Below are 17,275 nucleotides of genomic sequence, written 5' to 3' on the forward strand. Positions count from 1 at the left end.
CATCAAAGAACTCAAACTGAAGGACATTCTAGAAAAACATTCTACAAAATAACTGACCTGTACTCTTTAAAAGGTTGAAGGTCATGGAAGGTTATGGATAACAAGGAAATATTGAGAAACTGTCACAGGTTGGAGATGACTAACAAGATATGACAGTCTGATGCAACTCGAGTTCCTGGGTTAGATCCAGGAACAGAGAAAGGATCTTGGTGGACAGACTGGAGATATCCACATAAATTGTGTGGTTTCATTAATATATTGTACCAAGCTTAATTTCTGAATAGTCTTGGTCATTGTTCTGTTATCTAAGATGGCCATGTAAGAGGAAGCTGGGTGAAGAGTGTATGGGAGCTCCCTGGATTGTTTTCGCAACTCTTATAAGTCTAATGTCCCAAAATAAAGCATTAACAACTATATGTGTTCTGGGGTGATGCTGTTAAAGTGCTGCACTCAGTATGCCAGCAAATTTGAAAACTCAGCAGTGGCCACAGGACTGGAAAAGGTCAGTTTTCATTCCAATCCCAAAGAAAGGCAATGCCAAAGAATGTTAAGACTACCACACAATTGCACTCATCTCACACACTAGCAAAGTAATGCTCAAAATTCTCCAAGCCAGGCTTCAACAGGACATGAACCGTTAACTTTCAGATGTTCAAGCTGGATTGAGAAAAGGCAGAGGAACCAGAGATCAAATTGCCAACATTCGTTGGATCATAGAAAAAGCAAGAGAGTTCCAGAAAAACATCTGCTTTATTGACTATGCCAAAGCCTTTGACTGTGTGGATCACAACAAACTGTGGAAAATTCTTAAAGAGATGGGAATACTAGACCACCTGACCTGCCTCCTGAGAAATCTGTATGCAGGTCAAAAAGCAACAGCTAGAACTGGACATGGAACAACAGATTGGTTCCAAATTGGGAAAGGAGTACATCAAGGCTGTATATTGTCACCCTACTTATTTAACTTATATGCAGAGTACATCATGAGAAACGCTGGGCTGAATGGAGCACAAGCTGGAATCAAGATTGCCAGGAGAAATATCAATAACTTCAGATATGCAGATGATACCACCCTAATGGCAGAAAGCGAAGAACTAAAAAGCCTCTTGATGAAAGTGAAAGAAGAGAGTGAAAAAGTTGGCTTAAAACTCAACATTCAAAAAACTAATAAGATTGTGGCCTCTGGTCCCATCACCTCATGGCAAATAGATGGGGAAACAATGGAAACAGTGACAGACTTTATTTTCTTGGGCTCTAAAATCACTGCAGATGGTGACTGCAGCCATGAAATTAAAAGACACTTGCTCCTTGGAAGAAAAGTTAAGACCAACCTGCTACTACTGCTGCTAAGTCGCTTCAGTCGTGTCCAACTCTGTGCAACCCCAGAGACAGCAACCCACCAGGCTCCCTGTCCCTGGGATTCTCCAGGCAAGAACACTGGAGTGGGTTGCCATTTCCTTCTCCAATGCATGAAAGTGAAAAGTGAAAGTGAAGTCGCTCAGTCGTATCCGACTCTTAGCGACCCCATGGACTGCAGCCCACCAAGCTCCTCCGTCCATGGGATTTTCCAGGCAAGAGTACTGGAGTGGGGTGCCATTGCCTTCTCCAAAGACCAACCTAGACAGCATATTAAAAAACAGAGACATGACATTGCCATCGAAGTTCTGTCTAGTCAAAGCTATGGTTTTTCCAGTAGTCATGTTTGGATGTGAGAGCGAGACCATAAAGAAAGCTGAGCACAGAAGAATTGATGCTTTTGAACTGTGGTGTTGGAGAAGACTCTTGAGAGTCCCTTGGAAAGCAAGGAGGTCAAATCAGTCCATTTTAAAGAAAATCAGTCCTGAATATTCATTGGAAGGACTGATGCAGAAGCCAAAACTCCAATACTTTGGATGTAAAGTATTGGATGTGAAGATGTGAAGAACTGACTCATTGGAAAAGACTCTGATGCTGGGAAAGATTGAGGGCAGGAGGAGAAGGGGACGACAGAGGATGAGATGTTTGGATGGCATCACCGACTTTATGGACATGAGTTTGAGCAAGCTCTGGGGGTTGATGATGGATAGGGAAGCCTGGCATGCTGAAGTCCGTGAAGTCTCAAAAAGTTGGACATGACTGAGCAACTGAACTGAACTGTGTTCTGGGGTGACTTCCAGTTATGGTAATATTGCAATTAGATAGCCTGAGTAAAGAAAAAAAAAAAAAGAACATTCTAGAACTGAAATTACTCAAGAGAAAGACTTAATAGCAAATTAGACACAGACAAAGGGAAGACTTGCAGATACGTCAGTGGAAATGATTAGACTGAAGCAGAAAGAAAATGAAGGAATATAGAAAATCGCATTAAAAAAAATGGACATAGTAAACAGGTCTGTTACATAATTGAAGCTCCAGAAAAAGAGGAGAGATGTGACAGGAGCAGTATTTGAAGAAATAATAGATGAGAATGATCTAAAAGTAATGAAGACTTTAAGTCATAGAGTAAAGCACTAACAACCCTAAGCAGGATAAAACAAAACTGTACCTTGCACCTGTACTTATATATTTACACATTATAATAAAGTTCTGCTCTAAGCTAAAGACAGGGTTTGGGGGGAACTTAAAAGACGCTTACTCCTTGGAAGGAAAGTTATGACCAACCTAGATAGCATATTCAAAAGCAGAGACATTACTTTGCCAACAAAGGTCCGTCTAGTCAAGGCTATGGTTTTTCCAGAGGTCATGTATGGATGTGACAGTTGGACTGTGAAGAAGGCTGAGCGCCGAAGAATTGATGCTTTTGAACTGTGGTGTTGGAGAAGACTCTTGAGAGTCCCTTGGACTGCAAGGAGATCCAACCAGTCCATTCTGAAGGAGATCAGCCCTGGGATTTCTTTGGAAGGAATGATGCTAAAGCTGAAACTCCGGTACTTTGGCCACCTCATGCGAAGAGTTGACTCATTGGAAAAGACCCTGATGCTGGGAGGGATTGGAGGCAGGAGGAGAAGGGGACGACAGAGGATGAGATGGCTGGATGGCATCACTGACTCAATGGACGTGAGTCTGAGTGAACTCCGGGAGTTGGTGATGGACAGGGAGGCCTGGCGTGCTGTGATTCATGGGGTCACAAAGAGTCGGACATGACTGAGCAACTGAACTGAACTAAAAGCATCTAGAGGGAAAAGACTCACTGCCTTCTAACAGAAATGATAGAAGCTAGAAAGTATTGGAATGGAAGCTTCAAAGCAATGAAAGACAGTAACTTGCAATCTAGAATTCTAAACCTAGTACAAATATTCTTTAAAGATGAAGATAGGGACTTCCCTGGCCATCCAGTGGTTAGGATCCCAGACTTTCACTGCCAAGGGCCTGGGTTCAATCCCTGGTAGGGGAACTAAGAGCTTGCAAGCTGCATAGCATTGCCAAAACAAACAAACAAACAAAAAAAAAACATGAAGTCTTTATCAGACAAATAAAAACTGATACTTCATTATCAGCAGTAATAATTCATCACCAGAAAACCTGAATCAAAAGAATTCTCCAGTCAGAAGAAAATTATACCACATGGGTATAGGGAAATGCAAGAAGAAATGCAACAGTAAGGGTAAATTTGTGGAGACATCTAAATTAATATTAAATGTAATATAACCATAATAATATAATTATTATTAATAATATGTGTTGTTTTAAATGTATGTAGGGACTTCTAATGAAAACTCAGAGGGGTAAGTGTGTTCCAAGACCCTTGGATTGTCTTACAAATGTGTAAGTGATAATTAATATGGAAACCTCAGTAATTCAAGGCTGCTTATTGTAGTCTCTGGACTAACCATTATTCAAATAGTAAAATGATATAAAAGTAACAAGGTAATAGAAGGAGAAATGGAAAATTTTTTTTTTAACTTTCGATTAATAGGAGACAAGAAAGAAAAAAGGAGCATGGTGGATAGTGTTGTTCAAGTTAAAAATAAAAACATGGTAGATTTAAACTTAAATTTGTTGACAATTGCATGAAGTAATTAAATGGACCAAGTACTTCAATTAAAAGAGAAAGATCAGGGAGTTCCCTGGCAGTTCAGTGGTTAGGATTCCGTGCTTTTACTACGAGGGGCATGGTTTTAGTCTCCGGTTAGGCAACTAAGATCTCGCAAGCTTCATGGCATGGCCCCCCTCCCCAAAAAAGAAAAGGTAGAGAAGGATCGTCAGACTGGATAGAAAAATCAAAACCAACTAAATGCTGCTGATACGAGCTAACCTTTAGAACTACGAATATGAATCTCCACTGTGATGTCTGTTACACACAAACTGTTAGGAGTTCCTGCCAGGCTTGAAGAAAATGTTCTGAATTTCTTCCCCCTGCAAAATGAAAAAGATACTAAAGTATTGAAAATATAAGAATGGAAAAAGATATTAGAAAGACTTCAACCAAAATAAAAGAAGAAAAACTGATGTGGCTATGCTAATATTAGAGAAAGCAGATGTTAAGGCAAGAAGTATTAGTAGAAATAAAAGGGACATTTCATACTGATCAAAGGTTAAAAAAAAACTTTCTCCAAAAGATACAGCTATTTAAAATCTATATATATTAATAACTCAGCCTCAAAATATATAAGCAAAATTTTATAAGTCTAGAAGAAAAACAGAACCAATAACAAACATGAGGAGATTTAACATTTTCTCAGAAACTTAAAGGGCAAATAGACAAAAATAACAGTAAGGACATAGAAGAATTGAACAATATAGTTAACAAACTATATCTAATTGTGTTATATATCACACTGCAACCAGCAATTGCAGTGTAGAGTTTCTTTAAAAGTATGCTTGGAACATGTTACCAAAATTGTCTTATGTGCTGGATCATAAAGGAAATAATAAATTTCAAAGGACTGAAAATATACAGTGTTTGGACCAAGTAGACTGAATAATAAAAATATAACTAGAAACTTCCCTACATATTTGAAGATTAAGCAATTTATTACTAGACTATGAGTCAAAGAAGTTTTAATAGAAATTAGAAAATAATGATCATTTTTAAATGGAACACCAAAGCTTATGGGATGTAGCTAAAGGTATTCTTAGAAAAAAATGCATAGACTTATGTTCATATATTAGAAAAGAGACAGTCTGAAAATCAGTGATCAATGTACATGTCTCAAAAATTAGGAAAAAATAGCAGATTTAGCCCAAAGAAGCTGGAAGGGAGGAAATAATTAAAATAAGAAAGCATTTTAATTAAATAGAAGACAAATATAGTGAGGATCAACAAAGCCAAAAGTTAATTCTTTGAAAAGATTAATAAAACTGATAAGTTCCTGGCAAAACTGATCAAAATGAGAGAAGGTACAAATTAACCAGTATTGGGGAAATGAAGACATCATTATGGATCCTACAGACATTATAAAGGTAATGAGGTTTATGAACAATTTTATGCCTAGAAATTTGAAAATATATTTGAAATAGTCATAATTTTGAAAATTTTGTGAAAGTGATGATAACTACAATGAACAGCAGAAAGATAAAAATGAAGATGTAAAAGAAGACATCAACAAAACTTGAAGAGGGAAGTAAGAAAATGTAGAACTAATAGCACCATGTCTCTGATATGTGCCTGTTCCCCGTGGTGTGCTGGAGCAAGGTCATACTAGCTCATGGGCGCTGACCGTGCACATCTCTTCCCAGCTCCCTGTTCAGTGATGTCACACTGGTCTTGAAATTGACCATACTGGGAGTTTTTACACCACTGAAATCAGCAAACACTACCAAATCAGAGCTCTCCCCACCCTAAGAACTGGCTATTAAGCATTTGCCAGCACACTACAGAGTATACTATACTCATAAATTGAAAACTCCTTGACAGAGGAATTCATGGTCTGCACACTTATTTGACAAATAATGGCCCATACATTGTTGTTAGTGAACAAAGGCAAAGAGAGCGCTTATAACTGAGAGGGGAGAGAAAAAGACTATAGTCTGAGAACAGTGAATCTTTCTTAAAACTTTTGTTTATTTCTCTGTCTACTTATTTTTTTATGCTTGGCTGTGCTGGGTCTCCGATGCTGCACGCGGGCTTTCTCTAGTTGCAGCGCGCAGGCTTCCCGTTGTGGTGGCTTCTCCCGTTGCAGACCTTGCGCTCTAGGGTGCATGGGTTCAGTAGTTGCAGCGCATGGGCTTCGTTGCCCTGCAGCTTGTGGGGTCATAATTCTCAGGCCAAGGATAGAACTGGTGTTCCCTGCATTGGCAGGCAAATTCTTAACCTGGACCATGAGGGAAGTCCTGGGAACAGTGAATCTTGTCTGCATATTTTGGTGGTAAGAGAAAGGCCAGTTGGACAGTCTGTTCTTAAGTAGTCTGAATGATGGTATCAAAACAGTTTCAAAATTTTTAAAGTGAATTTCCCAGAAAACCTTGTGGGATTTATGTGACAGGCTGTCCTTTACTGGTGTCTTTATCTTAGGTCAGGTCTGCACCGTTTTCCTCATTAAGAGGATTAACCCTGAGGTTCATTAGTCTCTGATGCAGAATCATTACTGAATGTCAGTTTGATCTTGAGGGTACAGCAGCAGCACTTAAACACCCAGCGTCAAATACAATGTAAATCTTACAAGAGACATTTGGAACCTATTCTTTATCCAGTTTTTGGGTCAGTGTAGGTCCAATCAAGAGAATAAGATTGGTCAGTTTTAGTTAAGTAATTGGTTCCCCCGCCCCATGATTAATCATTTCATTTTTTTTCCAAAGTACGTAGCCATACTGTAAAGCATGTTGGCTGTTGTATTGTGTTAATTTTGTCGGTGCAGGCACATCTATTTAGAGTCATTGAAATTAACGAAGCTTATGTTAATCTAGCCAAAAATGAATCATTTCATTTAAAGTGAGTATCCATCTTGCCTCTGAAAGAATCCCAGATTTGTCCAGTGGGAGCCTTGTAAGTTGTCTCTGTGTTCTTCTAATATGACCTAGCAGTTTCTTGAGCACTTCCTTGCGTTCTGAAACAAGATGTTCCAGGCTGATTTTGTACTCTGTCCCAGTTCTGGCATCAATTCCAGAAGCTCTGGTTGCTTTCAGTGGAGAATGGTATTTAGAAACCAAGATCTAAGCACTAGATCTGCTATTTGCTACTGGGGTGTCATTGCTTCTAAGTCCTCTAAATGTTTAGAGGTGAAAATACAGCAATTTCATAGGCCTAACTACACACACACACACATACATATGTATGAGAGAGAGGTGTATGTATATATATGCATATATACATGCATATTTCTATATCTGCATGCTTATATATTTAAAATCATGACTTCATGATGATACCTCTAATTACAGTCTAATTCCATCGTGCCTCCTCTCGCTCCACGCCTGTAGCTCCCTCCACCAACAGTCATCTGAAGAATCTTGCAATAACGTTCTACTTGTGAAAGTTTCTGCATCTAATAGTTGACTGAGCCTCCAGTTCAGATCACCACAGTGACTGTATGTCCAGCTGCAGGATTCTGAGTATTTATACAGTCGGCATACAGCTCAGATGTATTACATTCTGGGGCTTCAGAACAGCATTTGTGGTTAAAAGTACTTGATAAAAGAAAGCAGAGAAAAGGAGTACTTGAAGTGGTCTCTTCTGACATGATTTTAAAGGACAACTTTCATTGGAGTCTCTCATAATATGTCCAGCATTCCACTTTCTGTGACCATGCAACAAATTGCCCTGACTTCACAGTGTGAAATAGCAGTTTGCTCTCTGATCAGGGGGACACAGAGAGGAGAGTTTATCTCTTCTCTGCTATGTCTGGGGACTCAGCCAAGAGACCGGAGCCAAAGTCTCCTTTACTCACACGTGTGGTGGTTAATGCTGGCTTTTGGCTGAGACCTCAGCTCTTCTCCCTGAGGCTTCTCCACATCAGCTAGATTCTTTACTTTCTCTTCCCTTCTTCAGAGTGCAGTGGCCAGTTTCCCTGGAGCATGCCTCCCAAAAAGAGAGACACAGTCCTCCACAGTCTGCTTATAAATGGAATTATATCTGGTGACATCTCTTAGAAATTTGCACCTTGCATCTCTTGGGCAGTATGACTGTGTACATAAGTTGTTTACCTTGCTTAACTATACAGTTTAAGGATACAAACATTTTCAAATTTTTCGAGTCTTTAAAAATATGTGTCCCATGCACCCTTTCTCAGGAAACTTGAGGGGAGCGTGCTTCCCTATATAGCTGAGTAAACCAAAGAAGAGGAAGGCTTGGTATGTGGGAAACGAGAGATCCAACATAGGAGGCCGGTGAAGGAAAGGCCCAGCTTAGTAATGGTTAAAGGGCTTTTCTGTTAACTGCTGTTGCAAAACTTAACAACTTTTCTTTTCTTTAATATTTATCTATTTGCATGCAGAGTCTTCTCTTTTTTTAAAGTTGTAGCATGTGGAGTCTTGAGTTGCAGCAGACGAGATCTTTTAGTTGTGACACGTGAGATCTAGTTCCCTAACCCGGGATTGAACCCAGGCCCCTTGCTTTGGGAGTGCAAGGTCTTAGCCACTGGGCCACCAGAGAAGTCCCAACGCTTAACAACTTAAAACAACCATTTTTATCATGCCTGTAGATTTTTTTTTTTTGGATCAGAAATTCTGACAGGGCCCAATGGGAAAGGCTTGTTCCATGGTGTTTGAGGCCTTAGCTAGAAAAAGTTAGTGCCTGGGGGTAACCTGAAAGGTGGGACTGGAACCACCTGAGACATTTTCAGTCACAGAGTAGTTGACGTTGGTTGTCAGCTGAGTCTGTGCGTGAATTCTCCGTGTGGCCTGGGCTTCCGCCTCAGGGTAATCAGGCAGCTCAAAGTGAGTGATCAGAGCTTTGAAGTGAGTTCCCTACCAGCAAGAGGGAGGTTGCATCACTTTTTATAACCTAACCTTGGAGGTAGCCTTGCAATAGGAGAGGAAGTCATTGCATCCTCTGCATTGCTATAGGGTACAAGTGAGTCCCTAATGTTACCCAGATTTGAGGGGAAGCTACATAGACCTCACCTCTCAATGGGAGGAGTGTCAAAGAACTCGTAGACGTGTCTGAAACCTGCTCCAGGGGTTGACCTGTCCTGGGTGACAGCAGTAGGTGTAACAGGTGACCGGTCCAGATTAGAAGAGGCCAGAAAAGCTCTTGTGGAGTTGACCTGTGGGGATGACACTGATCAGAGTCCCTGATACATCCAGGACATCTTGAGAAGAGCCTTGTAGGGTAGTGGAAAGAGATTAAATTATTGATAAGGGAGACTTTCCAGTGGTTAAGACTCTGCCTTCCAATTCAGTAGGCATGGGTTTGATCCCTGGTTGGGGCACTAAGATCCCACATGCAGTGTGGCCAAAAAAATTAAAATAAAATTTTAAAAATTATTGATAAGTACATAGCAAACAAAATAATTGGTTGATTAACTCCAGAAGAAACAAAAATTGTTCAAGGGAGAATTTCATGCTCAGCTGTGACTATTTTTTACATAGCAACCAACAACGTAAACATTAATGACTGATCTAACCATGAAAGAAAGTGAAAGTCGCTCAGTCGTGTCCGACTCTTTGGGATCCCAAGGACTATACAGTCCATGGAATTCTCCAGGCCAGAATACTGGAGTGGGTAGCCTTTCCCTTCTCCAGGGGATCTTCCTAACCCAGGGATCGAACCCAGGTCTCCCGCATTGCAGGCAGATTCTTTACCAGCTGAGCCACAAGGGAAGCCCAGGAATACTGGAGTGGGTAGCCTGTCCATTCTCCAGGGGATCTTCCTGACCCAGGGATTAGGTCTGAGTCTCCCACATTGGAGGCAGATTCTTTACCATCTGAGCCACCAGAAAAGCCGATTTAACTATGAGTATGACATAATTTGCATCAGGAAGATGAGGGTAGGAAGGATAGATAGGATGGCATACGGTAAGCTGGTTATGGGCGAGGAAAGAGAATATCCATATCATCCATCCATAATTAATACCTAAAACCAAAAAAAAAAAAAATTAGCACACCATCTGGAGACATGAAAGTAATTTCCAAAATAATCAGCTAAAGGAGGAAAAAGTGTTTTCATCTGGTTGTGGGAAATGGTGGGTGTGGAGGCAGGGGAAGAGGGCAGGATTTCTATTTTCAGAACTTTGTAGAACCCTTTGACTCTATAACTATGTGGCTGTCCAATTTGATGAAAATACCTTAAAAAGAAAACCTACCAAAAGAAACACCATGCCCAGATCATTTTACAGGTATATACCACCAAACATTCAAGCTAATCCCTATCTTATATAAACTTTTAGAGACTAGAAAAAGGACCATACCCTCATCCTGAGGTAATGAGCCTGCTATGGTCTAAATGTTTGTGTCCCTCCAGGATTCATTTGTTGAAGTTCTATCTGTCAAAGATGATGGTATTGGAAGGTGGGGTCTTGGGGAGGTGCTAGAATGGGACTAGGGCCTTTCTGAAGAGGCTCTGGAGAGATCCCTTGCCCCTCCCACCCCTTGAGGGCACAGTGAGAAGTTGCCAGCTATGACTGGAAGAGGGCCTTCATCAAAACACATCCATGCTGGCCACTTGATCTCGTATTTCCCAGCCTCCAGAATTGTGAGAAGTACATTCCTGTCGTTCATAAGCCACCCAGTTTATGATATTTTAGACTAAGACAGAGCCTAGTACTACCTTGAACCAAAGCCAAATAAGGAAGTATGACAGTGAGAGCCATAACCAGTCTTGCTTAAGAACATAGACGCAGGCACTTCTCTGGCGGTCCAGTGGTTAGGGCTCCATGCTCTCACTGCTGAGGGTGTGGGTTCAGTCCTTGGTTGGGAAACTAAGATCCCACAAGCTGCATGGCATAAATAAACAAATAATGTATTATTTGGGCGGTGGGGAGAGAACACGGGCCATCCCATCCTCTGTCCTTTGGAGCTGTGAGAGGATTTATCTGTCCTGAGTTAAGGAGCAGACTGGGATGTGGGCTGCAAGTGCTGGAGACTGAGGAGTTGTGGTAGGAATGGAGATCTATATACCTTGTAAGCCAGGAGCTTATTATGTTTCACATACTTTCTCTTTTGTTTTCTTTCCATATTTTGGTAACTTTAAAAGACATTTGAAAGAAAAAAAAAAAGAACATAGGCTCAGAAATACTAAATAAAAAACTAAGTAAGAACACACACACGCACACACACACACGCACACACACACGCACACACACGCACGCACGCACACACAGGAACAAACTGTACCCCAGGAACAAATTGCGTGTAGCCCAGGAATGCAAGGAATGTCTTCATGGTGGCCCTTGAATTGGCTGCCCTAAGCCTATCATTTTTTTTCCTCTATGGCTTCCAGTGCATTTAAGGAAAGCCAGCCCCTTTCACAATCCTTATAATTACTGTTTGCGCAGACCTTGCAACCATGCTGTAGCTACCACAGTTCAGTGCCTGACCTCCCTCCGCCTGCACCTCCTCATTTCAGTTGACCACGGGGAGGAAACCTTAGTAATTATGATGCATCCCAGGGGTCATCGCACCCTACTTCCCAGCAGCTAGAGTTCTGCTCGCTGTCAGACAAGAGAACATCAACTCCAGAGTCACATCCTCAGAATCTGCTGTTTTCAGACTCTTCTGATGGCAAGTGTCACAGCCCAGATTCCCCATAAGGTAGAATCTGAGGTGGTGAGAGTATGTGCTTTTGTTTACAGTTCCAGGGAGGATGGAGGAAAGGGGGTGGAAGGAGGCAGAGCCAACACGAGAACATGTTACTACACTGAACTCTGGTCAGTGCAATTGATTATTTTGTCCCATGGGACACCCCTTCATAAACTGCTGGATCCTGCCTCTCATTTGGTCAGGGGTTTGGCTGGGAGCAAGGCTCTGTAGAGATGTGCCTCCATGGACACGAAGGGCAGCTGCTGTCATGAACACCTCGATTCGTGGTGACACCTGCAAGCTAGCCCTGTATTTGGGAAAATAGCAGATTGAGGGAACAGTTCCCAGGGCTGTCTTTGCACCTGTGCAAATCTGAAAAGGCAAAATGGAATTAGTGTCCTTGCCATACGGAAAATAATTTAATCCCTACCTCACTCCCTAGCCTCAACAAAATGCTTTCCAGCAAAGATCTCAAGCAAAAAGGTAGGAAGGAAATATAGGAGATATGAGGTTTCTTGACACTAAAGTATAAACTTTGAACCAAAAGGTTGATAAATGTTACGTTGAAATTTTAAAGCTGATACAAGACTCCACTTTTTGGGGAACCTGGGCTGTGACATGTGGGATCAGAAGGGCCTGAAAACAGCAGACCCTTAGGATGTGATTCTGGAGTTGACTCTCCCTCCACTAAATCTGATAGTACTCAGAGCTCTAGGAGGTGGGAAATAGGGTGTGATGACCCCTGGTATACTAAAATTTTAAAGATAATACATCAAAAGATAATACAAATTATAAACTTGGGGATGTTTATAACATATACTTTGTAAAATGTTAGTGCCCAGAAAATATAAAGAATTTCTGCAAGTCAATTTAAAAAAAGTACACAATGGCAAATGGACACTGTGATCAGACATAGTACACAAGAGGACACCTAAATAACAAACAAACTTATGAAAAGATGCTCATCATCATTAATATTGGAGAAATAAAAATTATAATGTGGGTCTCTCCGATTTGGATCTGGTTCACAGGTGGATTGAGGCAGTATGTTGTGCTGGCCAAAAATGGACTTAAATGTTGATTTAGGAAAAGTAAAGTGAAGTCGCTCAGTCGTGACCAAGTCTTTGGGACCCCACGGACTGCAGCCTACCAGGCTCCTCCGTCCGTGGAATTTTCCAGGCAACAGTACTGGAGTGGGTTGCCATTTCCTTCTCCAGAGGATCTTCCCAATCCAGGGATTGAACCCAGGTCTCCCGCATTGCAGGCAGACGCTTTAACCTCTGAGCCAGCAGGGAAGTCAGACTTAGGAAAGCACCCCTTTGAGTAAAAGTATGAAGACATGCTTTGAATTTATGGAGCTGTTTGCTGGTGTGGGGCTGGGGCCAGGCTTCATCTGTGTTTTTCATGTTTTACTTTTTAAGCTGGAAGAATGGCTTGTCGTGTTATAATTCATACGTTTTTCCCAGTGTAATCTTTCACAAAATAGGAGCCAACGGTGTGTGCATGTGTGGAGTTCTTCTTCCATGCTGGGCATTGTGCTGAGTGCTGTTGGGGGTCAGCACTCTGTGAGTTCAGTTCTAGGTGCTGAGACCTCAGGGGTCTCCCGATCTGAGGGAGGGGGAACAGAAGGCAGGGTTTGATGACGGGGATGGGCTGAGTGATGGAGAGAGGCCCAGTTACAACCCTGAATACAGCTAGTACCCCTGGCTGGGCCCTTGAGAAGAAGTGGCTCAAAGGGTTATGTCAGGGGACTTCCCTGGTGGTCTAGTGGTTAAGATGCCTAGCTTCCTCTGCAAGGGGTGCAGGTTCGATCCCTGGTTGTTGGAGAACTGAGATCCTGCATGCTACGTGGTGTGGTCCAAAAAAAAAAGAAAATGGATTATGTGGAGAAAGAGCAGTGAGTGAGAGGCGAGGAGGCAGAGCTTCAGGGTCCCGGGCTCAGTCTCGCCATTGTTACTTTCCGGTGAAGGAGGCTCTTTGAACTTCAGTTTATTTGCCCTAAAATAGAGGTAGTTCCCACCTTCCAAAAGAGTCACACACAACTGAGCAACTTTCACTTCACTTCTTCACTTCACTTCCCTGGTCATTGGGAAGTCAAGAAACTCAATAAACAATAGCTGTGATTTTGGGGACTTGCCTAGTGGTCCAGTGGCTGGGACCCAGCACACCCAGTGTGGGGGGCCCGCATCCAATCCTTGGTCAGAAAGCTAAGATCCCACATGCCGCAATGGAGACCCGGCTCAGCCAAATAAATAAAAATAAACGTTAAAAAAACCAAACATTGCTGTGGTTTTAAACAGGCCAGTTCAGTTCAGTTCAGTCGCTCAGTCGTGTCCAACTCTGCGACCCCGTGAATCGCAGCACGCCAGGCCTCCCTGTCTATCACCAAATCCCGGAGTTCACCCAGACTCAAGTCCATCAAGTCAGTGATGCCATCCAGCCATCTCATCCTCTGTCGTCCCCTTCTCCTCCTGCCCCCAATCCCTCCCAGCATCAGAGTCTTTTCCAATGAGTCAACTCTTCACATGAGGTGGCCAAAGTACTGGAGTTTCAGCTTTAGCATCATTCCTTCCAAAGAAATCCCAGGGCTGATCTCCTTCAGAATGGACTGGTTGGATCTCCTTGCAGTCCAAGGGACTCTCAAGAGTCTTCTCCAACACCACAGTTCAAAGGCATCGATTCTTCTGCGCTCAGCCTTCTTCACAGTCCAACTCTCACATCCATACATGACCACAGGAAAAACCATAGCCTTGACTAGACGGACCCTTGTTGGCAAAGTAATGTCTCTGCTTTTCAATATGCTCTCTAGGTTGGTCATAACTTTCCTTCCAAGGAGTAAGCGTCTTTTAATTTCATGGCTGCAGTCACCATCTGCAGTGATTTTGGAGCCCCGAAAATAAAGTCTGACACTGTTTCCACTGTTTCCCCATCTATTTCCCATGAAGTGATGGGACCAGATGCCATGATCTTCGTTTTCTGAATGTTGAGCTTTAAGCCAACTTTTTCACTCTCCACTTGCACTTTCATCAAGAGGCTTTTGAGTTCCTCTTCACTTTCTGCCATAAGGGTGGTGTCATCTGCATATCTGAGGTTATTGATATTTCTCCTGGCAATCTTGATTCCAGCTTGTGTTTCTTCCAGTCCAGTGTTTCTCATGATGTACTCTGCATATAAGTTAAATAAGCGGGGTGACAATATACAGCCTTGACGTACTCCTTTTCCTATTTGGAACCAGTCTGTTGTTCCATGTCCAGTTCTAACTGTTGCTTCCTGACCTGCATACAAATTTCTCAAGAGGCAGATCAGGTGATCTGGTATTCCCATCTCTTTCAGAATTTTCCACAGTTTATTGTGATCCACACAGTCAAAGGCTTTGGCATAGTCAGGCCAGAGGCCAGGTCAGATCTACTCCCACCTCTGTTTACCTTGTAGTTCTTTTTTTCTAAAAACAAACAAAAGTGGGTAGAACAATCACCTGAAATCCCATGGCCCCCTCACCAGCTCGACAGTTACCGACACGGGGCCAAGCTCATTCCATTCATCCCCTGACCCCATTCCCATATTACTATGCGAGTCCCAGGTTTCACAGCCTGTGTCCACATGTGTCGCTTTGTCTCTGCACAGATGGTGATCTCCCTGCAGAACACCACATCCACCAGCCGCCACCTTCGAGTCCTCCCTCCGTCCACGCCCTACTTCGCCCTGGGACTGGGTGAGCTCAGGGTGGCAGTGGCCTGCCCGTCCTCGAAATTGTATCTGGCCTTGCCCGAGGTTGCGTCCCCACGGGGCTCCGGGTGGCTCCTGAGCCTGCACCCTTCGTGCTCCAAGGCGGCCTCCCCCCTGCCCCCCAGCAGAGCCCCCCCCCGCCCCCAGCCTGACAGTTCCTCCTTGGATCGCACCCCCAAGATCAGTTCAGCCCTCTCCTTGCTCTGCCCAGCGTCACTGCACCCTGGTTCCTCACTTAGGCCGTGGCACTGGCCTCCCAGCCAGCCTTCCTGCTCCCGTGACTCTGTGTTCTCCTTAAGAACAGCTCTGATCGTGTCCCTCTGCTCCCTAGAAATCTCGAGTGTTTATCTGCTGCCCACAAAGTGACTGCTAAGCCACAGGGCCCGGCGTGGCCCGCCCTGACGTCCCAGGGGGCCCCGTCACTGCCCCCCAGCCCGGGCCCTGGAATCTTGCCCTGGTCTCCAGAATCTCATTGTCACTTCTGCACCCACAGGGATGTTCCCAGGAGAAGGTGGAATGGTGGCTCCTGGAATGACCTGCCAGTATATTGTCCAGTTTTTTCCCGACTGCCTTGGGGATTTTGATGACTTTATTCTAGTGGAGACCCAGTCAGCGCACACGCTCCTGATCCCCCTGCAGGCCCGGAGGCCGCCCCCGGTGCTGACGTGTAAGTGCCTACTGCCCTCCGGGGGTCGGGGAAGGCTGGTGCCCCTCTAAAGGACCACCTGCCCACAGGGCCCCTGGGTGGCAGCACACAGCCTGACCCCTTGGGCAGGGGCTTCTGAGTCCTGAGGAGGGACCTGCCGGAAGCTCCCGCATTCCTCCAGAGTTAGGCCCTGACTGTCCTACTTCCCTGGGGGGAGGCGGACTCTGAGCGACACGTATCAGGAAAGAAGGCCGCGGCCCAGGTGACCCCAGCCTCTGCGGCACTGGCTCGGGGCACTCTGAGGCCCACGCACGTGGTGTCTTGGGGCACCAACCACTGCCAGGCGGAAGCAGGGGCGGGGCTTGTCCCCGTCCATCCCTCCCCTGCCCCGGCCGCCAACAGCCACCCTCAGCTTGGGCCGCGCCTCAGGAGGACCCAGGCTGTTTCTCTTGCCCATCTTCCCCTGTGGCTGCAGTGTCGCCTGTGCTGGACTGCGGCTACTGCCTCATTGGGGGCATGAAGATAACCAGATTCATCTGCAAAAACGTGGGCTTCAGCGTGGGCAAGTTCTGTATCATGCCTAAGAAGAGCTGGCCACCGCCCAGCTTCAGGGTGAGTGCTCACAGTGCTTCCTGGGAAAAAAGCAAGTCCATCGAATGCAGTAACTCCTGTGAGGGACTTGCTTGAGTGCCCCTGGGGCTGGAAACGCAGTGGATAGAATTGTAGAGCCACAGTCCCTTAAGAATCAAGAGGTAAAGAGTATAGCACTGTAGTTCCTATTATACTCCTAATACTTGTGTGACCCTGGGCAGGTCCCATCACCTCTCCTATCCTTCAAGGCCTGGACAGGTCCCATCACCTCTCCCGTCCTTCAAGGCCTGTCTTGGATGTCACTATACCCATTCATTCGTTCACTGAGTCAATCAGTCAGTCATTATCGTGGCAAATGTTTGACTATAGCAGAGGTCACAAATCGGAAGCTCTTTGGTTGAATTTTGTGGTCATGTTTATTTGGCACAGGGCCTCAAAACATGTTTGAGCTAACGTTGCTTGAAACTGAAAGTGTTAGTCGCTCAGTCATGTCTGACTCTTTGCGACCCCATGGACTGTAGCTCATGAGCTCTTCTATCCATGGGATTCTCCAGGCAAGAATACTGGAGTAGGTTGCCATGCCCTCCTCCAGGGGATCTTCCTGTCCCAGGGATTGAACCCGGGTCTCCCACGTTGCAGACAGATTCTTCACCATCTGAGTCAGTAGAGAAATCCAGCATTGCTTAAAAACATATATTGAATCAACATTTAAAGATA

At 44.1% G+C, this 17,275-nt stretch overlaps 1 protein-coding gene across 4 annotated transcripts in view; it reads left to right on the forward strand.

Moving 5' to 3' along the window:
- DLEC1 (DLEC1 cilia and flagella associated protein) overlaps positions 1 to 17,275 on the forward strand; it is a 91,694-nt gene that overhangs the window by 34,403 nt on the left and 40,016 nt on the right. For all 4 annotated transcript variants that reach the window (XM_061395930.1, XM_061395929.1, XM_061395931.1 and 1 more), the window contains exons 7-9: positions 15,220 to 15,307; positions 15,815 to 15,988; positions 16,443 to 16,579. In XM_061395930.1, coding sequence (XP_061251914.1) covers positions 15,220 to 15,307; positions 15,815 to 15,988; positions 16,443 to 16,579 — 399 coding nt within the window. The remainder of the gene's footprint in view (positions 1 to 15,219; positions 15,308 to 15,814; positions 15,989 to 16,442; positions 16,580 to 17,275) is intronic.

Source organism: Bos javanicus, chromosome 22 (assembly GCF_032452875.1).
Source record: "Bos javanicus breed banteng chromosome 22, ARS-OSU_banteng_1.0, whole genome shotgun sequence".
In the NCBI taxonomy this organism is placed as follows: domain Eukaryota; kingdom Metazoa; phylum Chordata; class Mammalia; order Artiodactyla; family Bovidae; genus Bos; species Bos javanicus.